Consider the following 27,483-nt stretch of genomic DNA (forward strand, 5'->3'; position numbering starts at 1 on the left):
ACGTGGATCCAGGGGACCCAAACCTGGGTCCTTTGGCTTTGCAGCCAAGTGCCTTAACTGTTAAGCCATCTCTGCAGCCCAGTTTTTTTTTTTTTTTTTTCTTTATGTTTTTCAAGGTTGGGTCTCAGTCTAGCACGGGCTGACCCTTGAACACACAGTGATCCTGTTACCTCTGCCTCAGGAGTGCTGGGATTAAAGGTGCGCAAACAGGGTGTGGTGGCTCATGCCTTTAATCTCAGCGCTCAGGAGGCAGAGGTAGGAGGATTTCTGTGAGCTCAAGGCCACCCTGAGACTACATAGTGAATTCCAAGTCAGCCTGAACTACGGTGAGACCCTACCTCAAAAAAGAAAAGAAAAAAGAAAAGGCGTGGACCACCACACCCCGCTTTAGCCTGGGCTCCTTTTCCTGAGCCTCTTCCTCCAAAGTCAGCTCAGTTTGGTGGTAAGAGTTTGGGGCTCTGAAAGCATGTGAGCAGGGAGGGGTTCTTAGAGCTCAGTACACATGCTGTGCCTGAGAGAAGACCGCGCTAGGCTAGCTCCCCAAGAGGGCTTTGTGCCCTTCTACCCCGTGGCACCACATGGGCACCTTCTAACCTCCATACTCTGGTCCTGATATGCCATCTTTTGCTCAAAAGCTTTCACCCTGAGCTGAGTCACCCTGAGTTGAGCGGCCCTTAGGGCTCAAGGTGGGTAGAGGATGGACAGTCCTCTGGAAGAGCTGGAGGAAGAGGAAGATGACTTGGCGGCTCCAAGTCTGGGAATATGACCAGTGTCTGCCAGCCTTTTCCTGGGGAGCTAAGGAGTGGCGTTTCCTGCCTTCCAAAACCTAGGCCCAGCAAAAGTGCATTTTGACCCAAGCTAGAGTGACCGAGAGAGCCTGAGACCAGGTAAGAATGTCACAGGTGGCTGTGGGAGGAGCCTTCGGGGTCCTCTAGCCTAAATCGCCCAGGGGACAGAGGAAGAGCCCAGGCTTGGAACCCAGCCCTGTGGCCCTCAGCTACTTATTGTGCCAAGATGCCCTGGTGCTTTCTGTCCTGCGGACACCAGGAAGGAAGGTTCTGTTCAGACCACCACCTGGGAATCTCCCCTGTGTTCAACACATGGTTACATGAAATTTATAGATGCTTGTTCCACATCTTCCCTAAAGAAAAGCCCCAGTTCTCCTGCATCAGCCATCCTGTTCTGCCGGGTTTCTGCCTTTCCTTGATATTAATTTATTTAACAGAGAGAGACAATGGGCACAACAGGGCCTCTTGCCAATGCAAACAAACTCGGAACACATATTCCACTTTGTACATCTGGCTTTATGTTATGTGGGCACTGGAGAACCAAACCTGGGCCGTTAACTGCTGAGCCGTCTCTCCAGCCCCTGAGTTTCTGTCTTTCTAGCTAGAAAAACTCCTGTGTTGTCCAATCTCATCCTCCCACTCTGCACATGTTTTTTTTAGTTTATTTATTTGCAAGGAGAGAGCAGAGAGAATGAGTGTGCCAGGGCCTCTAGCCCTTGGAAATGAACTCCAGAGGTATGCAACCACTTTGTGCATATGGCTTTATGTGGGTCCTGGAGAATTGAACTCAGGTTGTTAGGCATTTTATATATACATACACACACATACATGTATAATATGTACTATATATGACATATATATGTAACGTTTTGTCAGATTTATTAGTGAGCTGCACACCTTCCACTTTGCGGTGTAAGAGGAGCAAAGCCAGCTCATTCCTTGCTTTCCCCCTGCCTTGCTTTTCTTCCCACTCACCCTGGTGCAGAAGTGGCTGCATATTGTGTGGAGCCTAGTGCAAGGTGAAAATTCTTTTCAAATATCATTAAGGGGGCAGGAGAGATGGCTAGTGGTTAAGGCACTTGCCTGAGAAGCCTAAGGGCAGAGGTTCAATTCCCCATGAGCCACGTAAGCCAGATGCACAAGGTGGCACAGACATATGGAGTTTGTTTGCAGTGGCTAGAGGCCTTGGCATGCCCATTCCCTCTCTCTCTCTCTCTCTCTCTCTACCTCTTTCTCTCTCTCAAATAAATAAATAATTTTTAAAGAATATTAAGAATAGGAAGAAGAGAGCTGGAGAGGTGGCTTAGCAGTTAAGGCACTCACCTGTGAAGCCTAAGGACCCAAGTTTGATTCCCCAGTACCCATGTAAGCCAGATGCACAAGGTGAAGCATGCATCTGGAGTTTGTATGCTGCTGGCATGCTTTCTCTCTCTTTCTCTTTCTGCTTTCAAATAAATATTTAAAGATATATATATATATATATATATATTTTTTTTTTGTTGTTGTTGTTGTTTTTTGTTTTTTCAAGGTAGGGTCTCACTCTAGCCCAGGCTGACCTGGAATTCACTATGTAATCTCAGGGTGGCCTCAAACTCATAGCGATCCTCCTACCTCTCCCTCCCAAGTGTTGGTGATGGTCTCAAACTCACAGAGACCATCCTGGAGCTGCAGAGTGAATTCCAAGTAGCCTGGGCTAGAGTGAGACTCTACCTTGAAAAGTAAAATAAAATAAAATAAAAAACAAACAAACAAGAGCAAAGGTTAAACTTAATACAAATGGCTAGCCCTGAAAAGTCAAAGTGTCTGTTCTACACCAAACTCCTTGTCACCTGCCACCAAAAGAGAATCTCCTTGAGCTGAGCATGGTGGCGCACATCTTTAATCCCAGCCCTCAGGAGGCAGGGGTAGTAGGATCACGGTGAGTTTGAGGCCACCCTGAGACTACATAGTGAATTCCAGGTCAGCCTAGACTAGAGTGAGACCCTACCTTGAAAAAAAGAAGAAAAAAAAAAAAAAAAGCAAAAGAGACAGAAATTCTCAGTCTCCCTGAGAATAAGAGACACAGAGAGAGAGGCCTTCAGCCACTGCAGTTTAACTCTAGACATGCCACCTTGTGCATCTGGCTTACACAGGACCTGGGGAATCGAACCTGAGTCCTTAGGACTCACATGCAAGTGCCTTAGGCACTAAACCATCTCTCCAGCCCCTCTCCTTGAGTTTTCAACCTCTCCCAATACCCGTGTCTCCAGGCCTCTGCTTCTGGCACCGCTAGGAAATCCTTCTGCATATCTAAGTCTAAATTGGAATCCTTTGGGCCTGTTTCCTCTTGTTCGGTACTCTGAATATGGGGGAACAGCTGGGCTCTATGAGCAATTAATTCGTGTAGGCTTGGACACAGGCTGTAATTCCTTTTCCATGTTCTCATTGGCCTGAGGCTCCAAGTGCTTTCTCTAACTTTTTGTCACTTCTCTGACTCCTCCCCCAGGTCCTCTGTGTTGTGGGAGACACGGGGTCTGGCAAGAGCCCCAAAGGCACCAGTCAGGGTCCAGAAGCCTCAGTGCTTTGGGAAGTGGGGGAGATGGGAACAGCACCATGCCCCCCTGAGTCCTCCCTCCTTCTAAATCTTCTTTTGTCTATTTCTGGAACCTGCCTACAGGAAGTCTCCCATCCCCACTGCCTCTTACCAGGATCTCTCAAGCTCTTGATCCCATCCATGATCTTCCACACTTGTCTTCCCAGGGGACCGGCCTTGGACTTGGGCTGCAGGGATTCCTCGGGGGTCCTAGACCAGAGCACTCACTCTCACATCGCAGGACAGAGCTCCCTGGGCTGGGGGAGGGAGAGGTTAGCCAGAAGCCATAGCAGGGCAGCAAGAAGAATAGATGCGAAAGACGGCCACATAGCCAAAGCTCCCAGTTCTGCCCCTCATAGAGTTGACAACGTGACTGCTATAATCTTGAAGAGCAGATACTGTAATCCCATAGTACTTCCTATTGGCTGCAGGGCCTGGCTGTGTCCTGACGCTGAAATTCGGTTGTGCTGGGGTTCTGGGAATTCACAAGGCTCAGAAGTTACGAAGCAGCTGTGGGTGGGCGTGGGGGTGTGGGGAGAGTTTCTGCAGAGGAAGTGAGGTCAGTCTGAGCCTCTGGCCATTGTCACCCCCAGCCTCTATTTCTGCTAGAGGGTTGGGTGGGGTGTCCCTGGCCCATCTTGCAGACTCCCTACGTCAGAACAAACTGCCTTAGAGATTGTCTCATGCCTTTTTACCCGACGCTCTCTCCTCAGACTTAACTCTGTCATTGAAGGCCTGTGTTGCGTGGTGAGCAATCACTGTGGATTTACACCAGCACCACGTCTTTCCATTCTCACAACAGCCCCAGAGGCTGACCCTAGACCTACAGGCTGTGTTAGGCTCATTTAACAAATCGGGGCTGACATATCCAGATGTTGCTGGGCCTAGATTCCCCATAGGGGTTCAGAAGGCAGAGTCTGCGTGGACACAGTAGAGGCTCGGGCTAAAACCAGAGCCTCCAGGGCATTGAGACACATGCCTGGGATGCAGAGGTAAGTGGATCTCCGTGAGTGGTGAGTTCGAGGTCAGCCTGGACTAGTGAGACCCTACCTGGAAACAGACAGACAAAGCAAACAACAACAAGCTGGGGTCCCGTCAAATAAGACTGGGGAGTCCACCCATTCCCAGCCCATGCAGGAAATCGGGAGAAAGACTTTGTCCACTCAGGGAAGAGGAGCTCCCCCCACACCCCTCGCCCCTCCCTTCCGCCCCAGTTCTAAAGCTTCTTTGACAGGATGGGGTCCCCTACTAGAAAGAAAGCCCAAGACAGCCCCCTTTCATTCGGCCCCTGGTAGCGGGGGCTCAGACGACCACTGACTCAGAGCCACCCCATCTGGGCTCCTCTAGCCTGGGGCTGCGGAAAAGGGCAGAGGACCGCTGTGTGCCGGGTGAAGGCAGAGGATTTGGGCCGACTGGGGAGTCTCAGAGGGCGGAGCCAACATCGAACCCGCTGGTCTCAGCCCCAAACTGCCCCTGCCGCCAGGCGCCTCCAGCTCCGAGCACCCCCCCCCCACCCCCGGGGTGGTTGATTTCAGGTACCTTACTGGCCGTCGCCCTTGGCGCCCTCGGGGCCCTCCTCCCTCCCTCCCGACAGGATCCCGGGCTGCTGATCCTAGGAGGGGAGCGGCCTCCAACCCCTCTTCGGTCCCCACAACAGGGGAACCCCCTCCCTAGGCTGGGGTCCGTGGCCTGCCCCTTCGGAAGGCTGGGACAGCTGCCCCGGGGTCTGCAAGCTCGCGGGGACGCAGGACCCTGAGGCCGGTCTTCAGCTGGGCAATAGGAAACGAGTTATTAGGAGGGAGTGGTGGAGCCCAGCCAGGCAGGAAGACGCTGGAATAAGAAACATTTTTTTTTTTTTTTTGCTCCAGCCCCTTCCCAGTCCCGGGAGGCTGCCGCGCCAAGCGAGCCTCGTCCCTGCCCCAGCCCGCCCCGAGCTACATCTGGATCCCGAGCCGGTGCCCCAGTCCCTCCCTGCAAACCCACCGCGGCCACCACCGGGGAGGAGAGGCTGTCCTGCCACCCGGCCCCAACGGTGAGTCGATGTTGCCAGCTGGGCTAGGCAGGGTGGCCTGTCCCTGGCCCCAATGGGACCCTCCTTCGAGTGGATCCCAGAGACTTCTCAGAGGGTATGCTGGTCATCAGCTGTCCCTCCCTTCGTCGTCGACACGGCGCCAATCTCTTCCTACCCTACCTGAGAATGGGGGAGCTGGATGGAATCTAGACTGGAAATCACAGACTTTTGCTCCCGCTGGGGGTCCTGGGGCCTATCGCTAAGCTTCTTTGTCTCCTGTCTTCATCTATAAACCTGGCGACAGATTCTTCCCTTGCAGAGCTCCCATGTCTCACCAGGCCTCTGGGCTGACCTGGCAGTGAGTGGGCGCTTCTGAACCTCCTGTCAGAGCCCACAGCTCTTGCTTAAGGACCCTGACGCTACGTGCCACCCTTGGAAGTCTCACCTTCAGCTCTGCACGGTTGCCATGGGCATTCTTCCAAAGAGTCCAGGCCCAGGGGAATCCCAGGCTCTTCCCGGGCTGGGGCCCCAGGTTCTCAGTGTGCCCTGGAGACTGGCGCCCCTGAGCTCTCCAGCCGCTGAGCCTCTTTTCTTCCCCACGGACAAGTCTCCCCTGCAGTCAGCTCATGGGCAGCTTGCTATGAATCAGGGTCTGTCCTCTCTGATCTTTCACGGCTCTATTCATCCTCTCACTTGGTCTGCCATGTCATTAGGGTGTTGAGCTGTCATTACTGAGTACTCTATAGACCCTTAGGTATTTTTCTCATGTCCTCCTGAGCACCGCCTAGCAGAAGAGGGTCACTGCACAGCATCCTGGGTGGCATAAATAGCAGTTTCATTGTTTCATTTTGTTGTTGTTGTTTTGTGTTTTTCAAGGTAGGGTCTTGCAATAGCCCAGGCTGACCTGGAATTTGCTATATATTCTCAGGGTGATTTGGAACTCATGGCCCTTCTCCTACCTCTGCCTCCCCATTGCTGGGATTAAAGGTGTGGGCCACCACGCTGGGTGAGTGTTGTTTCTGTTTCTTTCTTTCTTTACTTTTGTTTATTTTTATTTATTTATTTATTTGGTCTTTCGAGGTAGGGTCTCACTCTAGCCCAGGGTGACCTGGAATTCATTATGTAGTCTCAGAGTAGCCTCGAACTCATGGCAAGCCTCCTACCTCTGCCTCCCAAGTGCTGGGATTAAAGGCATGTGTCACCACACACCCAGTTTGTTTCATTTTTTCATAAAACTATTTGTGCTGGGTGTGGTGACATGCCTGACTCCTGCTTCTTTTTTAAAATTTTTAAAATTTTTTAATTTTTATTTATTTGAGAGTGACAGAGAGAGAGCGAGCAAGAGAGAGAGAGAGGCAGAGAGTGAGAGAGAGAATGGTGCACCAGGGCCTCCAGCCACTGCAAACGAACTCCAGATGCGTGTGCACCCCCTTGTGCATATGGCTAACGTGGGTCCTGGGGATTCAAGCCTCGAACCGGGGTCATTAGGCTCCACAGGCAAGCGCTTAACCACTAAGCCATCTCTCCAGCCCGTTTCATTTTTTAATAAAACTATTTGTGCTGGGCGTGGTGGTACATGCCTTTAATCCTAGCACTTGGGAGGCAGAAGTAGGAAGCTCACCATGAGTTCAAGGCCACCCAGAAACGACATAGTCAATTTCAGGTCAGCCTGGGCTGGAGCAAGACCCTACCTCAGAAAACAAAACAAAACAAAATTTATATATATTTGTGAGGAGAAAGAGAAAGAATGGGTGCACCAGGTCCTCTTGCCACTGCAAACTCCAAATGCATACGTCACTTTGTGCACCCTGCTTTATATGGGTATTGGGTAATTGATCCTGGACAGACAAGTTTTGCAAGCAAGTGCCTTTAACGGCTGAGCCATCTCTCCAATCCCATTTTTTTTTTCCTAGCCCAGCTGACCTGCAATTCACTATGTAGTCTCAGGGTGACCTCGAACTCACGGTGATCCTCCCACCTCTGCCTCCCGAGTGCTGGGATTAAAGGCGTGCGCCACCACGCCCGGCTTGCCTCAGCCTCTTGAGTGCTGGGTTTATAGGTGTGTGTCACCATACCCGACTATGGTTGGACTGTTGGTAACCTTTATTAAGCGCTTACTGTGTACCGCTTAGTATACTGCCAAGTAACTACTACATTCTACCTATGAAATAACAGTATGATAATGTCCAATTTTACGTAAGAGGAGAAAGGTTAGATAACTTGCCTCAGGCTTGAAGCTCTAAGCAGTAGAGGAAAGAGTTGAGCCCAGAGTTCTGTGACCAGAGCCCCCCTTGACCTCCATGCTATGCGACAGCAGCCCTCCTCCTCATTTGCAGCTTTTCTCTCTTCTTTTAAAAATATTTTTAAGTTATTTATTAATTATTTGAGAGAGAAAGAGGCAGAGAGTGAGAAAGAGAGAGAATGGGCGCGCCAGGGTCTCCAGCCACTGCAAACGAACTCCAGATGTGTGTGCCCCCTTGTGCTTACGTGGCTTACGTGGGTCCTGGGAAATCGAACTGGGATCCATTGGCTTTGCAGGCAAACGCCTTAACCGCTAAGCCATCTCTCCAGCCCTTTTCTCTCTCTCCCTCCCTCCCTCTCTCTCTCTCTCTCTCTCTCTCTTTCGAGGTAGGGTCCCACTCTAGCCCAGGCTGACTTGGAATTCACTATGGAGTCTCAGGGTGGCCTCGAACTCATGGCGATCCTCCTACCTCTGCCTCCCAAGTGCTGGGATTAAAGGCGTGTGCCACCACGCCCGGCCTCTCTTCTTTATAAATACTTTTATTCACTTATTTTTTTCTTTAAAAAAACTTATTATTGACAACTTCCATAATTATAGACCATGATAATTCCTTCCCCCTATATTTCTTATTTTTGAGAGAAAGCGTGTACCAGGGCCTTTTGCCATTGCAAATGAACTCCAGATACACATACCACATTGTAAATCTAGCTTTACGTGAACACTGGGGAACTGAACCCAAGCATGCCTGCTTTACCAGCAAGTACCTTTAACGGCTGAGCCATCTTGCCAGCCTCTGAAGTTCTTTCTTCCTAGGGTTTCAGTTACCTACAGTCAACTGTGGTATGGAAATAATAAATGGGAGTTTCTAAAAATAAGCAATTTAGGGCTGGAGAGATGGCTTACCAGTTAAGGCGCTTGCCTGCAAAGCCAAAGGACCTTGGTTTGATTCCCTAGGACCCACATAAGCCAGATGGACAAGGGGGTGCATGCATCTGGAGTTCGTTTGCTGTGGCTGGAGGCCCTGTGCACCCATTCTCTCTTTCTCTCTCTCTCTCTTCCTCTGCCTCGTCTCTCAAACAAATAAATAAGAATGAAATATTTAAAAAAGCAATTTATAAGTTTTCAGCGTGTGCACTTCTGAGTAGTGTGGTGAAAGCTTGTATCATCTCCCCTTATCCCTCCTGATCATGAACCGTGTTTGTCTCTGCATCCATTCTGTATACCCTACCTGCCCACTGCTCACTTAGTAGCTGCCACAGCATTAGACTGACTGTGAAGGTACTGCTGAGCCTATTTTACAAATCAAAATTTATTCCAAGCATATTATATGTAGGGGAAACAGCTTATGAAGGGTTTTGGTCCTATTCATGGTTTCAAGCATCCACTGGAGAGCTTAGAACATACCATCCTCAGATAAAAAGGGACCATATACTGTGGCCCTTTGTGCATACCTGAGACCCCTCAAACCCAGGCTGGTTCTGCCGCATCACGCTGCAGTGGGGAGGTGATCAGCGGATCTGGTCCTCCCTATTTGGCGACACCTAGTGGGTGTGGTGTGACGAGATTGTTTATCACCGTGGTTTTCCTGTCCCGGGACAGTCTTTTTTTATTATTATTTTTATTTTTAGAGAGAGAGGGAGGGAATTGGTGGTCCAAGGTCTCAGCCAGTGTAATCGAACTCCAAACACCTGTGCCACCTAGTGGGCATGTGAGGCCTTGCGCCTGCCTCACCTTTGTGCATCTGGCTTACCTGGGATCTGGAGAGTTGAACTTGGGTCCTTAGGCTTCACAGGCAAGTGCCTTAGCCACTAACCCATCTCTCCAGCCCTGATGGAGTCTTTAAGGAAAAAGATTGTCAGCCTCCTTCCAGGCACACACATCCCTCTCTGGCTCAGCACCTGAGGCTCAAACACTGTTGAAGCCTACAGTGGACATCGGATTTCTGGGCAACAGCAGTGTCTGTGCAAAGAAACCCGAGGAGGGCATCTACTGACGACACAACTCCAAGGACCATGTCAATATCTGTCATCTTTTTCTTCCCTTAACTCCAGACATACAGAGGAATAACAGTGACTGAGGACTTATTGTTAGCAGCCTAAGTTTATCAAAGTGTATTCAGTGCCTATGGGAAGGGACAAACTGTGCTGGGTCCCTGTTGGGGTGTTGTGAGGATCTGAAGAGATAAGGCACTGAAGTTTGGTACTTGGCACAGAATGAGTACTCGGAGCAGGCTATTATTATTTCATAGTGTTAATGTTCGAGAGGCTGGAGAAATGGCTTAGCGGCTGAGCGTTTGCCTGTGAAGCCTAAGGACCCCGGTTCGAGGCTCGATTCCTTGGGAACCACATAAGTCAGATGCACAAGGGGGCGCATGCATCTGGACTTCGTTTGCAGTGGCTGGAGGCCCTGGCACACTCATTCTCTCTATTTATATCTGCCTCTTCTCTCTCTGGCTGTTGCTCTCAAATAAATAAATAAAAATAAACAACAACAACAAAAAAAGATGTGTGCCACCATGACCAGAAAAAAAAAAAAAGACTGAGGTTCATTTAACATTTGTGATTTCTGGCCCAACAGAGGTGATGCTTCTGTCTGCAGATTTTTTTTTTTTTTTTTTTTTTTTTTTGGTTTTTTTGAGGTAGGGTCTCAGTCTAGCCCAGGCTGACCTGGAATTCACTATGGAGTCTCAGGGTGGCCTCAAACTCATGGTGATCCTCCTACTTCCTCCTCCCAAATGCTGGGATTAAAGGCATGCGTCACCACACCTGGCTTCTTTTCCTTTTCTCTCTCTCTCCCCTTCCTTTTTGTCTTTTGGGGTTTTTTGTTTGTTTTATTTTTTTTTCTTACGTTTTATTTATTTATTTATTTATTTTTATGAACAACTTCCATGATTATAAAAAAATACCCCATGGTAATACCCTTCCCCCCCCCCCCACTTGCCCCTTTGAAACTCCATTCTCCATCATACCTCCTCCCCATCTCAGTCAGTCTTTTACTTTTGATGTCATGATCTTTTCTTCCTCTTATGATGGTCTTCTGTAGGTAATGTCAGGCACTGTGAGGTCATGGATATCCAGGCCATTTTGTGTCTGGAGGGAGCACAATGTACGGAGTCCTGCCCTTCCTTTGGCTCTTACATTCTTTCCGCCATCTCTTCCGAAATGGACCCTGAGCCTTGGAAGGTGTGATAGAGATATTGCAGTACTGAGCACTGTGGTCACTTCCTTCCAGCACCATGATGCCTTCTGAGTCACCCCAAGGTCACTGCCATCTGAAAAGAGAAGATTCTCTACCAAAAGTGAGAGTAGCATTAATATAAGGGTGTGAACATTATTAGAAGTGCTTACTGGGCAGTTTGATAAGCATAGTATATACATTTAGCCAGATAACAGCAGACGTTACACCCCTAGGGCTCATGACTACCCCTGTTTTAAGTTTTCAGTATCAGGGATGTATTCCCTCCCATGAAGCGGGCCTCCAGTCCAATTAGAGGGCAGTTGTTTTCCTCCATGACAGACATGCCACTATTGTACCAGTTGGCTCATTTGGCCTGGCTGGCAAAATATAAGGCTTGCAGTGCCCACTGTTGAGTATCTTCACTGGTGATTTCTCTCTCTCCCATTGAACTGCATGCAGAATGGCTTCTTCCAGCTTTCTGTCAGCTGGTCTACATGGAAGAGGTTATCAGCTCAGATACAGCAGGTTTCTCAGTGGCCTTGTAGCCCAAGTATGTGGAGTCTTCAGCAATAGGGTCTTACCATCTATTCCTGGTGGGAAACCAAGGGCCTTGGCATGTTTGTTTGTTTTCTTTTTCAAGGTAGGGTCTCACTCTAGTCCAGGCTGACTTGGAATTCACTGTGTAGTCTCAGGGTGGCCTTGCATCCTCCTATCTCTGCCTGCTGAGAGCTAGAATCAAAGGCATGAGCCAGTACACCTGGCTCTTTTTGTCTTTTTAAACAAAGAGCAGAGAGAGAGAGAGAGAAGGGATGCTCCAGGGCCTCCAGCTACTGCAAATTCCAGATGCACACGCCCCCTTGTGCATCTGGCTTACGTGGGTCCTGGGGAATCGAACCGGGGTCTTTTGGCTTTGCAGGCAAATGCCTTAAGTGCTAAGCCATCTTCTCAAGTCCTTTTGGCTTTTGAAGTCATGGTCTTGTTATGTAATAAAGGCTGGCCTCAGCATCTTGGGGTCTTCATTTGATACTTAACAATCCTTGTGCCTCAGTCTTGAGGCATTCACTCCCATTCCCAGCCAAATGCATGTTTCTTACTTGGTCCCAGACTGAATGGCAGCCTGGAGTAGGATCTCCATCACTCACCCACTTCAGGGGATTCTCAAGTAGAACAGAGAAGGCAGGCAAGGTGTGGATGGGAATGCTCAGGGAAATAAATGGAAGCTTGGATACCAGGTCTGAGATGAACCCAGATATCCTCCCTCATGTTAGCCAGTACCCACACCATACCCTCTCCTTAGCACCCTCCTTGGAAGGCAAAGGATGCCAAGGGGCATCCTCCCCCACAGTCCAGGAGAAAGGCTCAGTTGCTGGAAATGGATCCTGCATCCATCCACAGGGGCCCTATAGGCTGCGGGAGGGGCAAGAGACAAGGGGCCAGGCAGTGGCTGAGGACACAGCTGCAGCAGCCCAGGTCTATTTCCTCCCGCCGCCCAGACCTCGGAGGCGGAGGAAGCCCTGGCAGGAAGGCCAGGGCAGCCACCGGCCAGGGAGGCCTGTGAAGCCCCCCAGCCTTCCCCCAGACATCCTGCCCTCAGTGCCTTTGCCTCTTGGGTCTTCATTTGGTACCGTTATTAGACTGTGAGCCTCTGCAGTCTATGTGGCCTTATGCTCAGCCCCACCAACCTCCCCACATCAGCCCGCAGGCTGCTCTTCTTCCCTGGCTGGGAATCCAGCTCGCACAGGCTGCCATTCAGAAAATCCGCGTTGCTGTCTGATCCCAATCCTTGCCACAGCCCGCAGCTGCAGCTTCAGCACGTATCTTGGGGTTCTGAGGAACCCGAAGAGGGAAGAGTGGATGGCTTCCAAAACATTACTTGGTTTGGGTCCTAGCTGGGAGTGACCAAAGACCAGAATCACTCCTCTTTTTTTTTTTTTTTTGGTTTTTCGAGGTAGGATCCCACTCTAGCTCAGACTGACCTGGAATCCACTATGTAGTCTCAGGGTGGCGTTGAGCTCATGGCAATCCTCCTACCTCTGCCTCCAGACTGCTGGGATTAAAGATGTGCACACCATGCCTGGCTTCCAGAATCACTCCTCTTATCATCTCCATCAAACTTCTGGAAAAGTCCAACCCCAGCCAGCTTTGCAAGGGCAAACACTCCGTGTCTCAGTGGTTTCACTACCCCACCCTTTCCAAGGACAAGGAGAGACAAGGGGGCCGGGGAATGGCTCGGGGAAGGTTCCTTTCTTTCACTCCAGTGAGGAGGCCCTGACGCCCTCCACATCTTGCATTCCCTGGCACTGTTGTCAGGCCTTGCATGGTTGTTGGGTGCAAGCAGGGGCTGCCACCGTTGGTTCAGGACACAGAAAGGAAGGAGCGCACTGGGGTGAGGAATCTGGATTCTCCCAGTTGGATTCTTGTCATGGAGATGTGATGGTTAGCGAGTGATCCTGGACAAGCCTCCTCCTGTTTGAGCCTTACTCCTTCCCCTCAAAACAGAAGATGGACTTTGTGATTCCCAAGGGGTCCTCACAGGCTTCCGTCATAGGGCTGCTCCAGCCCCAGATGCCCCTTCAAACCCTGTCCCTGTCCCTCAACTCCCTGCTGTGCGTGACTCCTGCCTGTTCTATCCAGACCCCAATCTAAACAATCTTGATTCCTGTTCCCGGCCTGGCGGGACCCTGAATGGCAGGAAGTAAAGACAGGAGCCTGTTTATGTTTGAGGCAGCCAGGCCTTGGTGGGGGGGGGGGCACTGGGAAAGGGTGGGCAGAGGTGGAGGCTAGGAGGGGTGGGCAAGTGGCAGAGGACAGAGCGTGGTTGCTTAAGAGATGCTCCTGACCACAGCCTGGGGCCCCTGCCACTCTCCCCGCCTGCTTCTCCCTGAGCCCAGCGGTGGGGTGCTGAGCTGGGGTCCCCTCCAGCTCTTGTCATTTGAACATGGGTGGCTCTCCACCCTTCACCCCTAACAGGATGGTTTCCATGGGGAAGTGAACCAGGACTTCCCTTGCAGGCCCCGCCCCAAAGCCAGACACATTGGCTGTGAGGAGGAGGAGGAGGCCTCCCTGCCTCCCCAAAACTCAAGTGATTTCCTCCTGGTAGGAGGGAGACCGGTTCACAGTCAGCGCAGCTGTCACACTCTGCAGATCTCCCAGCACCCCCGCTCTCCAGAGACCATGACCTTGGGCCCCCCCAAGAGGGAACTTCTGATGCTGCTGATGGCCTTGCTCCTGACTCAGGGTGAGTGTGGGAGGGGCAGCTTGGGGACAGGGGCCTGTGTCGAGAAAGGCTATCTGGGTTCAGCTCAGCTCTTGCTGGGCCAGTCTCAGAAGCTGAGCAGGACAGGAGCCGGGCTAGAGTTGGTGAACGGAGAGGTTCCTGTGGGCTAAATGTTCAGCTATCCCAATCCTCCTGTCTTTCCTCTTGAGACAGACTTACAGGCTGGGGCTCTGCCAGAGAGGGAACCCCAGTCTGGAGTGGAGAGAGTGAGGGTGTGGAGAGGGAGCGCATGGGAAAGGAATGGGGGCCTGGAGCTAAGGAGAGGAGGATCTGGGACAGGCTGGTGGCACAAGCTGGTTGCTCACTGTCTCTGCTGCCAGCCTAGTTGGAGGTAAGTCTCTGAGGGATGGAACTAAGGGATCCAGGCCTCCAGGAATGTATCTGAGGAATTAAAAGAGAGGGACAGTGGGAGGGAGTATTGAGCTCCCCTTGGGGGGGGGGCTATGCCCAGAGTTCCTAAGCTTCTGTTATGTCTCTCAGGAGACTCCATGAAACCCTCCCGGGGCCCACTGGTGACTTGCACGTGTCAGAACCCACACTGCAGGGGACCTACCTGCCGGGGAGCCTGGTGCACGGTGGTACTGGTGCGGGAACACGGCAGACACCTCCAGGAGCATCGCGGCTGCGGGAGCCTGAACCAGGAGCTCTGTAGGGGGCGCCCCACGGACTTTGTCAGCCACTACTGCTGCTACAGCTCCCTCTGCAATCACAACGTGTCCCTGGCGCTTGAAGGTATGTCCAGGGGCCCCCTTCTCCCCCCATTCTCAGACCGTTTTCCCAGCCTTCCTTTCCCCTTACAATCTGGCCTGGAAGGGGAGGGCAGGGGGAGGCAGGATGCTGGGACCCGACTGTCAAAGAGTGGTCCGGACCAGGGGCAGGGGAGCTGGCCTGGTGGAGCGGCGACTCAAGTGTCCCCCTTCCCCCAGCTACCGAGACTCCAGGAGTGGATGGCCAGCTGCCTCTGATCCTGGGCCCTGTGTCGGCCTTACTGGCCCTGGTGGCCTTGGGTGCTCTGGGCCTTTGGCATGTCCGGCGGAGGCAGGAGAAGCAGCGGGGCTTGCGCAGTGACCTGGGCGAGTCCAGCCTCATCCTGAAGGCATCTGAGCATGGGGACAGCATGTTGGGGGTATGAGTCTTGGGGAACCTGGGACCCAGGGTGCATGGCAGGTGGGTGAAGAAGAGCCACAGAAGCAGAGGAGCCCACCTAGAGATGAGAGCAGGCAGGGATCTGGGCCAGCGAGGAATATGCAATGACGTGGCGGTGGGACCCAGGCAAAGGCTGTGGCTGGTGAGGGGCATCCTCTCGAATGGCTTCTCGGTATCCCTAGGACTTCCTCGACAGTGACTGCACCACAGGCAGCGGTTCAGGGCTCCCCTTCCTTGTGCAGAGGACAGTGGCTCGGCAGGTGGCCCTGGTGGAATGTGTAGGTAAGCGGCGGCTGAGTTCAGGATGAGGACCAAGCTCCCAGGGTCACAGATGCCCCCCCCCCCGAGTCACAGCAGGGATTCTGAAAGCTCTGTAAGAATCTTTATTTGGGAAGCCAGACACACGCCTTTAATCCCAGCACTTGGGAGGCAGAAGTAGGATGATCACCGTGAGTTCAAGGCCACCCTGAGACTACATAATGAATTCCAGGTCAGCCTGGGCTAGAGTGAGACCCTACCTCGAAAAGCAAAAACAAACAAAAAATTATGTTTGCAGTGGTGGGGGGGAGGGGGGCTGCCTGTATAGGAGAGCCAGGGCCTCTAGCTGCAAACCAATACCACACGCTTTTGTCGTGTTTTGTGACCAGCTGACATGGGTGGCTTGACGATTGAACTCAGGTGAGCAGGTTTATAAGCAAGTGCCTTTAACTGCTAAGCCATTTTCCCAGCATGGGGACTCTGCTGGACAGAGAGTAAGTTGGACATGGGCCGGGGCTGGTCTTTTTCCAGGAGCAGGTGTGGAACCAGTGGCTTGCAAAGGGTGGCCCGCAGCAGAGTCTGGGTCTGGATTAAGATCTGAATAAACACAAGTTCTGTAGGTGGGATCTGCCTAAAATCCAGACTAGGGAAGAGCTCTTCCAAGGGTTCTGTGCGACCAGTGTGTGACTCCCACCCTTCCCTCTGACCACTGGGTCAGGAAAGGGCCGCTACGGTGAGGTGTGGCGGGGCTTGTGGCACGGTGAGAGCGTGGCGGTCAAGATCTTCTCCTCAAGAGATGAGCAGTCCTGGTTCCGAGAGACGGAGATCTACAACACAGTGCTGCTGAGACACGACAACATACTAGGCAAGTGTGTGTGTGTGGGGGGAGGGGGTTGGGGTGCTGCACCAGGCCTGAGAGTCCCACCCCATGGTGCTCAGGCCTGGCGTCTACCGACCTCTGACACTGACCTGACCCCCAGCGACTCCCACACCGCTGTCAGCCTGAGTCCCGGGCTTCTGCTGGGATCTCTGGCCGAAGCCACCCTTCGGCACTCCCGCCGTGCTCCACTCTGGCTCAGCCTCTCCTGTCCAAGGCAGTGCCGCCTGCCTGCTCCCCAGAGCCGATCTGACAGCCCCGCCCTTCTGCACGCAGGCTTCATTGCCTCGGACATGACCTCGCGCAACTCCAGCACGCAGCTGTGGCTCATCACGCACTACCACGAGCACGGCTCCCTCTATGACTTTCTGCAGAGGCAGACGCTGGAGCCCCAGCTGGCTCTGAGGCTGGCCACGTCCGCCGCCTGTGGCCTGGCACACCTGCACGTGGAGATCTTTGGCACTCAGGGCAAACCGGCCATTGCTCACCGTGACCTCAAGAGCCGCAACGTGCTGGTCAAGAGCAACCTACAGTGCTGCATCGCAGACCTGGGTGAGCTCTGCAAGCGGGCGGGACGTGCATGCTCGGATTTTGTCCCAGCTTCCCACTTTAAAACGTAAGAGGTGTGTTATCTCCGTTCACCTCTACAAGAGCCCCATATATCGCCTTAACACCGGTTTCCAGCCCAGCTTCCTTCCACCACCTACCTGCCTCCAGGAGGACTAAAGACACAGGGACCTAGGAACGGGGGTTCATACTGGCTTTTCTGAGGACTTGGCTCCCTTCAGCCCTTCTTGAAGCTCTGCTGTGTGAAAGGGACATCTTAATGCCAACCTTGTCTGTTCACATCTTCCTGCGCTCTTGGGAACCTTGGCAGTGCCATACCAGCAAAGGGCACTGGGTTCAGGTGTTCCCTCTCTAGGCACTGTCATCAGGCCCATCTCAGAGCAGGTCACTGTTTAGCTTCTCTTTGACCCCTGGGCCCTAGCCTACCTGGAAGCCCGTTGGGGGTTGGGGGACACAGAAGTGACAAACCTCTTATCCACAGGCCTGGCTGTGATGCACTCCCAGAGTAGCGATTATTTGGACATTGGCAACAACCCCAGAGTGGGCACGAAACGGTACATGGCACCCGAGGTGCTGGACGAGCAGATCCGCACTGACTGCTTTGAATCCTACAAGTGGACAGACGTCTGGGCCTTTGGCCTGGTGCTGTGGGAGATTGCCCGGCGGACCATTGTCAATGGTGAGGGCCCACTATGCACTGGTGAGGGGTGGGGGACAAGGGAGGGAGGGAGATGGGGGCTTTCTGCAGTGGCCTGAGGGGCTTATGGCAAGACCTCCTGACATCCCTTTACTACCACTCACCTGTTGGCTCAGTAAGGTCTGAGTGTGAGTCTACAAATCTGACTGCAAAATTTTGCGTTAGTGACAGTAACAAATATTCAGGCTAGGTTAGTAGCCTGAAGCACTGGTAGAGTGTTTGCCAAGCATGTGCAAGGTCATGGGTTCAATCGCCAGCACAGAGAAAAGAAAATTCTAGCAACTAAGATTTGTTGATTTTTTTTTTAAATTATTTGAAAGAGAAAGAAATGGGTTCAATTCCTCAGGACCCACGTAAGCCAGATGCACAAGGTGGTACATATGTCTGGCATTTGTTTGCAGTGGCTAGAGGCCCTGGGCACCCTCTCTCTCTCTAACAAATAAATAAATTAAATTAAATCCAGGCTGGAGAAATGGTCTGGCAGTTAAGGTGCTTGCCTGTGAAGCCAAAGGACCCAGTTTTGAGTCCCCATCCCCAGGACCCATGTTAGCCAGATGCACAAGGTGGCACATATATCTGGAGTTCGTTTGCAGCAGCTGAAGGCCCTGGCTGGCCCATTCTCTCTATCTGTCCCCCAACAAAAAAAAATTAAATAAAAAGTTAAAAAAAAAATCTGCTGGGCATGGTGGCACACGCCTGTAAACCCAGCACTTGGGAGGTAGAGGCAGGAGGATCAAGGTGAATTTGAGGCCACCCTGAGACTACAGAGTGAATTCCAGGTCAGCCTGAGCTAGCATGAGACCCTACCTCAGAAAACCAAAAAAAAAAAAAAAAAAAAAAAAAAAACCCACAATATCTAGAGCTAAATATTAGTGGTTATTATTGTTGTGACAGAATAAGTGCCTTACATAGTACTATCTCCATCTTGCAGAAGAGGAGATTGAGGCACAGGATTATGGCTAACAAGAGGCAGCATAAGGTCTGAAACCAGGCCATCTGACTTTGAGACCAGTGTTGTCACTGTGGCAGTTAAGTGTTTGAGACTTGATTTCTTCATCCACAAAAATGCTGGCTACACAGCCAGCCGTGGTGGCGCACGCCTTTAATCCCAGCACTTAGGAGGCAGAGGTAGGAGGATCACTGTGAGTTTGAGGCCACCCTGAGACTCCATAGTGAATTCCAGGTCAGCCCGGGCTAAAGCAAGACCCTACCTCAAAAAAACAAACAAACAAACAAACAAACAAAATAAGCTGGTTCTCATGCTGCCTGTGCTTCCTACAGCCTCATTATTACTGTGGGCTGCCACAGTGGTCCTCAGTTTGGAGGGGCTGATAGAGGCACCTCCCTGGGGAGCCCTGTGGTCACTTGGCCTCTCAAGACCCGGGAAGGATGGAGGGTGTAAAGCAAACTGGATCAGTGGGAGCCCTGTCAGCCTTTGGGATGGCTGTTCATGGTCAGGGCTGTCAGGTGTCCTGACAGGTTAGGGACAATCTTCACAGCATGACGGGAGCCCTGCTCCTTGGGGACAGGAGTATCTTCATTTCCTCAACTTCTACTAGAAAGCCAGCCCCTTGCGGCTTCATTTTCCCTCAGTGTAACAAGCTGACAGTGGAGGTCAAAATGTCACCTGTCCCTCTAGGAGACCCTAAGGGCTCCAGTTACTGGGCATGAGCTGCCGGAGTGGGCAGAGAGACCAGCGTGGGGAGAGGGGCACCTGATGAAGTCGAGGGCTCCTAGGCCTGGCTGCGGGCAGGAAAGACAAGGCTGCCTCGCACTCCTTGGGGCGGAGGGGAAGCTCTGTCAGCCCCACACAGACTCGCAGCACATTATAAACACTGTAATCTGGTGTCAGCCCCGGCGCTGATTAAAGGCTCATTAGACACGCTTAGGCCTCTGCACAGCACTGATTAGGGCGCCAGCACACAGGGGCGGCCTGGACGCCAGCCATGGCGAGAACAGCTGGTGATGGTTCCATTGAAGTTGCGGCCTGCGTGGCTACGGCCCCCAGCCTGGTGCCGGGAAGCAGGACGGGGCACCAGGCTGGCTGTGACCCCACAGGCATTGCTTTCAGAAGGCTTCTAAGGATGGTGTCCTTAGGATAACATGGCATGGCTTGGGGGGTGGGCACTGCCAGGTCTGCAGAGGCCTGAGCCTTCCTTGACAGTGGGTGGATGTTATTGGACCATAGCAAGTTTTTGTTTGTTTGTTTGCTTGCTTGCTTGCTTTTCGTGGTAGGGTCTCACTCTAGCTCAGGCTGACCTGAAATTCACTGTGTAGTCTCAGGGTGGCCTCTAACTCACAGTGATCCTCCTACCTCTGCCACCCGAGTGCTGGGATTAAAGGCGTGTGCCACCACACCTGGAAAAAAAAAATCATTTTTTTCTTGAGAAAAAATTTTTTGTTGTTGTTTGGTTGGTTATTGGTGGTGTTTTGCCCTTCTGCCACCATGCCTGGCTGTGTCCCTGTTCCAAACCTCATCTAGCTCGCCACCAGTCACGCTCCGTAAGAGCAGCTCAGAGACTGGAGTACAGGATTTGGAGCTAGGGTTTCTGGGCTACAGTCCCAGCACCGTCACTACCTGTTGATCTTAGACAAGTTACTTATGCTCTCAGACCTCAGCTCTTTGGTTTATAAAGTGGAGCTGATAGTATTACAGATCTCATAGGACTGTTATGGGGAGGTCATGCAGAGCTCTGAAGACAGTGGCCGGCAACCAGGACATGCTCTGAAAACCCTAGCTGTTATCACTGAGCGACAGTCAGGATCGTAGACCATTCCAGGATGGAAGGTAGCTGCTATGGAGTTTTTATTATCAACTTAAAAAAATTTTTTTTTGTTTTGTTTTTTCAAGGTAGGGTCTCACTGTAGCCCAGGCTGACCTGAAATTCACTACGTAGTGTCAGAGTGGTCTCAAACTCATGGCGATCCTCCTACCTCTGCCTCCCGAGTGCTGGGATTGAAGGTGTGCGCCACCATGCCCAGCAACTTTCAAATTTAATTTAAAAAAAAAAAAACAACCTTTTATTTGGGCTGCAGAAATGGCTTACTGGTTAATGCGCTTGCCTGCAAAGCCTAAGAACCAGGTTCAGTTATCCAGGTCCCATGCAAAACAGGTACACAAGGTGGTACATGCATCTGGAGTTTGTTTGTAGTAGCTAGAGGCCCTGGCATACCCATTCTTTATCTCTCTGTCTCTCTTTCTCTCCCTCTTTGTTTCTTTCCCGCCCCCCGCCCCAGGTAGGGTCTCACTCTAGCTCAGGCTGACCTGGACTTCACTATGCAGTTTCAGGGTGGTCTCAAATTCACGGCAATCCTCCTATCTTTGCCTCCTAAATGCTGGGATTAGAGGCAAGCACCACCATGCCCAGCGCCTCTCACTGTTTCTAATAAATAAATAAAAATTTAAAAATTAAATTTTATTTATTTACAAGCAGAGAGAGAGATAGGGAAAAAAGAGACACAGAATGGATGTGCCAGGGCCTCAAGTTGCTGCAAATAAACTCCAGAAGCACGCGCCACTTTGTGCATCTGGCTTTATGTGGATACTATGGACTCAAACTCGGGTTGTTAGGCTTTTTAGACGAGTGCCTTAACCTGTAAGCCATTTCTCCAACCCTGTTGTCAACTTCGCCCTCCCTAAAAAAGTTCCACACTTATACAAGACACATGTATATATAAACACACAATGCATATGCATCTAAACATACAAGATCTAGCCTAGGAATCCAATGAGATGGGTTTGAGTCCCAACTCTGCCATGACTAGCTGTGTAATCTGGGTCCAACTCTTCTGAACCTCAGGTTCTTGTTCTGTCACTTGGGGGTAGTAACAATGCCCTCCTCATAGACCTGTCATGTGTACTAAAAGAACAATGCAGCTGGGCATGGTGGCGCACGCCTTTAATCCCTGCACTCGGGAGACTGAGGTAGGAGGATTGCCGTGAGTTCAAGGCCACCCTGAGACTACATAGTGAATTCCAGGTCAGCCTGAGCTAGAGAGAAACCCTACCTTGAAAAACCAATAAATAAATAAATAATAAAAGTTAATAAAAGAACATTGCATGTAACATGTTTTAGCATAGTATGTGGCACCCAGGAAGTACAAAATGCAGGTAGAAATTACTATGAGCCCTACACATATTGACCAGGCTAATTTTCTGGCCCTTGGGGCAAAGGCTATCTACTGGGTGCTGTTTGGTCTCCTTGGGTCCCAATGATTATTTCATCCCCCCCCTCAATCCCCAGGCATTGTGGAGGACTACAGACCACCCTTTTATGAGCTGGTGCCCAATGACCCCAGTTTTGAGGAGATGAAGAAGGTAGTATGTGTTGACCAACAGACTCCCACTATCCCCAACCGGCTGGCTGCAGATCCGGTGAGTGTTCTTTCGGGCCTGGGGCTGGGATGGCATGGGTGGAGACCCACAGGTGGGATTTCTAAGCCCAGGAACTAGCATCTAAGGCCTATGCTTTTTAGATCTGAGATAGCTCCTAGGTGTCCTGGGAACTCCCGTACCCATTCCTGGCCTTCAGACCTCCATCCTTCCCAGATCTTCTAGTCAATCTGAGACGTTCAGACCCTTCACCTCATCTACAAAAATAAGAGGGTCTGCTGCATTTCTGCCATGGAGTTGGTTTTGGTTTTGTTTTGGGTTTTTGAGGTAGGGTCTCAATCTAGCCCAGGCTGACCTGGAATTCACTATGCAGTCTCAGGCTGGCCTCGAACTCACAGCGATCCTCCTACCTCAATCTCCTGAGCGCTGGGATTAAAGGCCCGGCCCTTCTGTGGAGTTCCTGGTGTCATCTGTTGTCTTTTTGTGTGTGTGTGTGTGTTTTCTTAAAATGTTCTACACTTACATGAAGACACACGTGTACATAAACACATACGTGCATATGCTTCTAAACACATACTCTCAAATGCATATTCATGCGGACTGTTGGCCCCATAAAGACAAAGTATCTTTTGCTCACTCTTGTATCCCTGACACCTATCTTTGTGCCTGGCATACAATAAGTGCGCGATGAATTTTTACTAAGTTAATAAATATGTATAAACACACATGCATGCGCACATACACATACATTTCTGCACAACATCCAGATCCATAAAAAGGCACATGAATGCATATATTTTTCTTTCTTTCTTTTTTCTTTTTTTTGGTTTTTCAAGGTAAGGCCTCGCTCTAGCCCAGGCTGGCCTGGAATTAACTATGTAGTCTCAGGGTGGCCTCGAACTCACAGCCATCCTCCTACCTCTGCCTCCTCAGTGCTGGGATTAAAGGCCTGCGCCACCACCGCCCGGCTTTGCATGCATACATTTCTATGCACACACATACAGTTGATCTTAGGCTCCAAAAGAGGTAGCCTGGCATGTCTGCAGGGCACCATACTTCCTACGATAGGCTCCTCCCCGGACATGGGCATTTTTTAAAATTTTCTTTTTTTTTTCTCAATTTTTATTAACATTTTCCATGATTATAAAAAGTATCCCATGGAAATACCCTCCCCCCAACTTTCCCCTTTGAAATTCCATTCCCCATCATATCCCCTCGGACATGGGCATTTTCAGGGCAATGCCCAGCACTCATACTTCCATTGCTACGCTGGGCCCAGTCATGGCTGGCAGAGGTGTTGGGAGTTGAAGGCTTTGGGTGGCAATGCCAGGGCCCCAAGGCTTACAGAGCTGCTCTTCTCCGGGGATCCTGGAGAAGGTGAGGCGGGGCAAGGGGCTCCAGAGGGGCATTTCTCCAGGGGGCCTGTGTTCACTCTCCTGTTTGCTTTGCTCCACCCCTCTTTTCACTCCTCTTCCATTTCTTTTCTTTTTCCTCATCCTTCCCTGGCTCCCTCCATTCACCCTCTCACCACTTGCCTTTCTTTCCCCTGCTGTTCAACATTCTCCTTCTTCCTATCCTTTCTTTCCTATTACTGAGCCATCAACTCCTCACCTCATCCTTCCTTCCTTCCATTCTTCTTCCTTCCTTCTTGTCTTTCCTTCTCTTTAAGTTTTTCTTTCTTTTTTTTTTTTCCCCCTTTGAGGTAGAGTGTTGTTCTAGCTGACCTGGAATTCACTATGTATTTATGTAGTCTCAGGCTGGCTTTGAACTCACAGCAGTCCTCCTACCTCGGGCCACCTGAGCACTGGGATTAAAGGCGTGCGCCACCACGCTCAACCCCACCTCATACCTCCTTCCCATCTTTCCTGACCCTTGCCCTGGCTTTCTCCCCCAGGTCCTCTCCGGTCTGGCTCAGATGATGCGGGAGTGCTGGTACCCCAACCCCTCGGCCCGTCTCACGGCTCTACGCATCAAGAAGACACTACGGAAGCTCAGCCAGGGTCCAGAGAAGCCCAAAGTGATTCACTAACCCAGGGGTGCCAGGCTCCCTCTGCCTGAAGTGCGTGGTGAGACAGGAGACTGAGCCTTTGTGGGCAGAGGTAGCAAGAGTGTGCATGCTGCTGGGGGGGGGGGGTGCCCCACTGTGGGACAGCTGTGCCTGCCCAGCTCTGGCCCCCAGCCCATCCAGCCAAAAATACAGCTGGGCTGAAATCTGATCTGCAGCCGTCTGGCCTGCTCAAAGTGGCAGGCTCCCTGACGCCTGGATCTGCCCACCCCGCAGGCCAGCAGGGTAAACCCTCCGCCGCTCCCAGGGCGGTATGCAGCAGACACCAAAGCCAGGGTGGCCAAGCCAGGGAATCCCAGTCCTGGGCCCAGCGCCTGGGCTTGCACTCTTCCGTGCCCCTGGTCAACCCAGCCCGCCCTTCTACGGCTGCCAGGATGGCACAGAGCCTTGTCCAGCTTCAGCTGACACTGGACCCTGCCAGACTTCAGCCCCTAGCTCAAGCGTAGGACACCAGAGGCCCCTTATTTTTCTCTCAGCTCTGCAACACCTTTCTGTCACCCTAACTAGACCCTTGCTAACACAGAGCTGGCTTCCTGGGAGAGCTGATGCCTAATCTCTCTGCCCCTGTCCCCTCGTTATCCAGCTGACTTATTAACACATCAGAACTCAAGGAATACAGCTGAGGACATGGCAGAACCACCAGGCAGTGGCGAGGTGGTAGGTTTAAATGGGTAAGGCCCAGGATTTTTCAGGAAGCTGAGAGGATAACTGGTCAACTGTGGCAGAGTAGGTCAGCTCCACAGGGGAGCAGGAGACCTAAGCATTGTCCCATGTGACAAGAGTGGGGCCTTCACTGTCTCAAGACCTTTTTTTTTTTTTTTTTGAGGTAGGGCCTTGCTGTAGCCCAGGCTGACCTGGAATTCACTCTGTACTCTCAGGGTAGTCTCAAACTCATGGCGATCCTACCTCTGCCTCCCGAGTGCTGGGATTAAAGGCACGCGCCACCATGCCCCACTAAGGCCTTGTGTTTTTCATGGTCACACTGAACAATTTGATCCTCATGTCCTTTGAGCCTGTGTGAGAACTAAATTCCCCATTCTCACCTGTGCCCCCACCCTTGCTTCAAGACAAGATTTGAAAACAGCTATCAGAGTCTGGGGGGGGGGGTGTCTCTAGAGTACCTCCAAGTTTAATTCTGGAAGCCCCTGGCCATCCTTGGGAAACAGGCAGCTCGGGGTCTCCTCTGCCCCAGGCCTGAGGGGTGGCCTTTCTCTGTGGCCTTCAAGGCTTAAACAAAATTTGGCTCTTGCCAAGAAGCCTCCAACATTCCCACCACCCTCTGACCTTGACATTGGCCTAAACCTACATCCTAGGCTAGGCTGCAGAGTGTGTACCTGAGAATCTAGAGGCCCTTTAAAAAAAAAAATGTTTGGCATCTAAAAATGTGAAGGGTTGGCATGCCCAGGTACTAAGCAGGTGCCCTGTAGCCTGGGTGGGCCAGCGGGCTGAAGGGAGAGATGGGCTGGAGGCAAGGCTTGAGTGGGTAGAGAGGGCTCCGGCTTGGGACAAGATCAGCCTTCAGCTTTTCAGCCCTTGGCCTTTGAGAGCAAACAAGAAAGCTCACGCCCCCTACCACACACACAGCGCCCCAGGGGCATGTGTGTGTGTGTGTGTGTGTGTGTGTCTATCTGTCTGTCCTCCCTGCCTCCCTCATCGCTGCACTTTCCCAGGCTGGATTCTTAACATTGTGCAAGGACCAAGGAGAACCAGGAAGTGAAAGTGGGTGAAAACAGAGATTGAAAAGCTCCACGGACAGCAGGTTCCCAGACCACTGGGGCAGACTTTGCAGATTCCCTGGTCATTGGAGCCATCATCCTTCTGTCTAAAGAATTTGTGTCGCTCTTGGATTTGGTGGCAAATTGCTCCTGGAACTCTACAGCCATAAGCTGAAGGCAGCAGCAACCTGGAGGCTGGGAAGTCCTAAGCAGAGATGGTCTGAGGGACAGAGGGCAGGGAAAGGGGTCCTCTGGAGACGACTGTCTGCCCGTGCTTTGTCAGCGCAGGAGATGTCCCTGGTGGAAACCTGCCTTTCCTTACCTGGAGATACTGTTTATGGGAGAACTTAGCTCATGCTTAGCATATAGTAGGTCTTCAATAAACTGGCTGTCTCCTGAATTCCTGCCGCGTCTTCCAAGGCCAATGCCTCTTCCATGGTCTTGGTCGCAGAGGTCTAGAGGGAACCCGAGGGGACACGAAGGCAAAGGTACCAGGGTCCAGGCCCTCGTGCTGTCCGGAGCACCCCTACCCACCGAGTCAAGCCCCTCCCCGCCTCCCCGCCTCCCCGCCGCCGAAGCTCAGACCGCGGGTCCCAGCCTGGGCTGCGAGCAGCCGGATCGCCGCGCCCGCCACGTCGCCCTCTGCTGGCCACGCCGAGCCTGCTGGCCCCGCCCCGCTCGCCGGCCGGCCTGCGTGCGGGCGTGCGTGCGTGCGTGCGTGCGCGCGTGCGTACGTGCGTGCGCTCGGCTGTCTGCGATTGCACGGATTGTTTGGGAAAACCACACCTAGCGGGAGCTCTCCGCGACCCGCTGCCGGGCGGCCTGGGCCGTGGGCAGCGCCCTCCTCCAGTGGGCACCTCCTTGTCTGCAGCCAGTCTCCACACCTGGCACCCACCCTGGTGCAGTGGGCACGTCCTGCCCCTTCCAGCTCCTACCCCGTCCCGGAAACTGGCAACGGCGTGCCAAGCAGGGGTGGGGTGAGGGGGTGGGAGCAGGTACTGGGAGGAGCCTTGGTGAAGACCAGCCGGCCCAGAAATACAAGCCCTCGACAAGGTGTTGGGTTCCTCTTAATGGAAACAGTGCCCCTTTCCTTCAGTGTGGACCACTTGCTCGACTCCCCTGAGGCCCTAAGTGTGCCCAAGCCTGCGTCTTTCCCGCCCCCACCATAGAAAAGATCGCAGTAAAGAACGGAGGGAACCCGTGGGCTTTAGGTTATGGCTTTCCTATCCTCCCACAAGGGCAGCCTTTCCCTTACTCCTGGCCCAGATCTTCCGCCTGGACCCTGATGGCCACGCTGTGGTTGCTGGGACAAGGGCAGTGAGGAAACTGCAGAGCGACAGGACTACATAGGCGAAGAGGGATATGGGGAGGGAGAGCCGTAGAGGCCAAGAGACCTTTCTGTCTTCCGAGGAAGAAAACCTGCAGCCCCCCCCCCAAGCCCCCACACACCCCTTTGCTAATTTATTACCTGCCTTGATGTCCTGGAGGAGTGGGACCCCGGCCACCACTTTACTTAGGTATCTATAAAGGGATATTTATGTGGCAAGAGCCCTTCCCTGAGGGGGGGCTGGATGTCGCAGCATGCCATGTGGAGTTCAGGTGGCCCCTGCCTGGAGGCTGAGGCTCAGCCCTCCCGCAGCCAAGCCCTCAGGATGCTCAGGCCCAAAGGGACAGCTCTCTGCGCCTTCCCAGGCCCCGTCTACCCGTAGCCCTGCCTCACACTGGCCTACAAGAAGGTTTCTCTGCTTCCTCCGGATC

General features: G+C 52.1%; 1 protein-coding gene across 4 annotated transcripts; it reads left to right on the forward strand.

The window, feature by feature from the left end:
• The first annotated feature begins 4,265 nt into the window (after window positions 1-4,265).
• Window positions 4,266-26,125, forward strand: Acvrl1 (activin A receptor like type 1). 4 transcript variants are annotated; one of them, XM_004649848.2, is made up of 12 exons: window positions 4,266-4,352; window positions 5,229-5,392; window positions 13,891-14,028; window positions 14,548-14,799; window positions 14,994-15,193; window positions 15,396-15,495; window positions 16,190-16,336; window positions 16,625-16,900; window positions 17,397-17,594; window positions 21,857-21,987; window positions 23,840-24,004; window positions 25,681-26,125. In XM_004649848.2, the coding sequence occupies exons 1-11, from the start codon at window positions 4,336-4,338 to the stop codon at window positions 23,972-23,974; spliced, it is 1,758 nt and encodes a 585-aa protein (XP_004649905.2). In that variant the 5' UTR covers window positions 4,266-4,335; the 3' UTR covers window positions 23,975-24,004; window positions 25,681-26,125. The 4 variants fall into 4 exon arrangements, with proteins under 4 accessions (XP_004649905.2, XP_045008563.1, XP_045008565.1 ...); XM_045152630.1 differs by lacking the exons at window positions 4,266-4,352; window positions 25,681-26,125 and adding exons at window positions 4,626-4,895; window positions 6,300-6,377 and having other exon boundaries at window positions 23,840-24,551; XM_045152628.1 differs by lacking the exon at window positions 25,681-26,125 and having other exon boundaries at window positions 4,267-4,352; window positions 23,840-24,551.
• The last annotated feature ends 1,358 nt before the right edge of the window (window positions 26,126-27,483 follow it).

The sequence above is a fragment of the Jaculus jaculus genome, chromosome 6 (assembly GCF_020740685.1).
Source record: "Jaculus jaculus isolate mJacJac1 chromosome 6, mJacJac1.mat.Y.cur, whole genome shotgun sequence".
Taxonomy (NCBI): Eukaryota; Metazoa; Chordata; class Mammalia; order Rodentia; family Dipodidae; genus Jaculus; species Jaculus jaculus.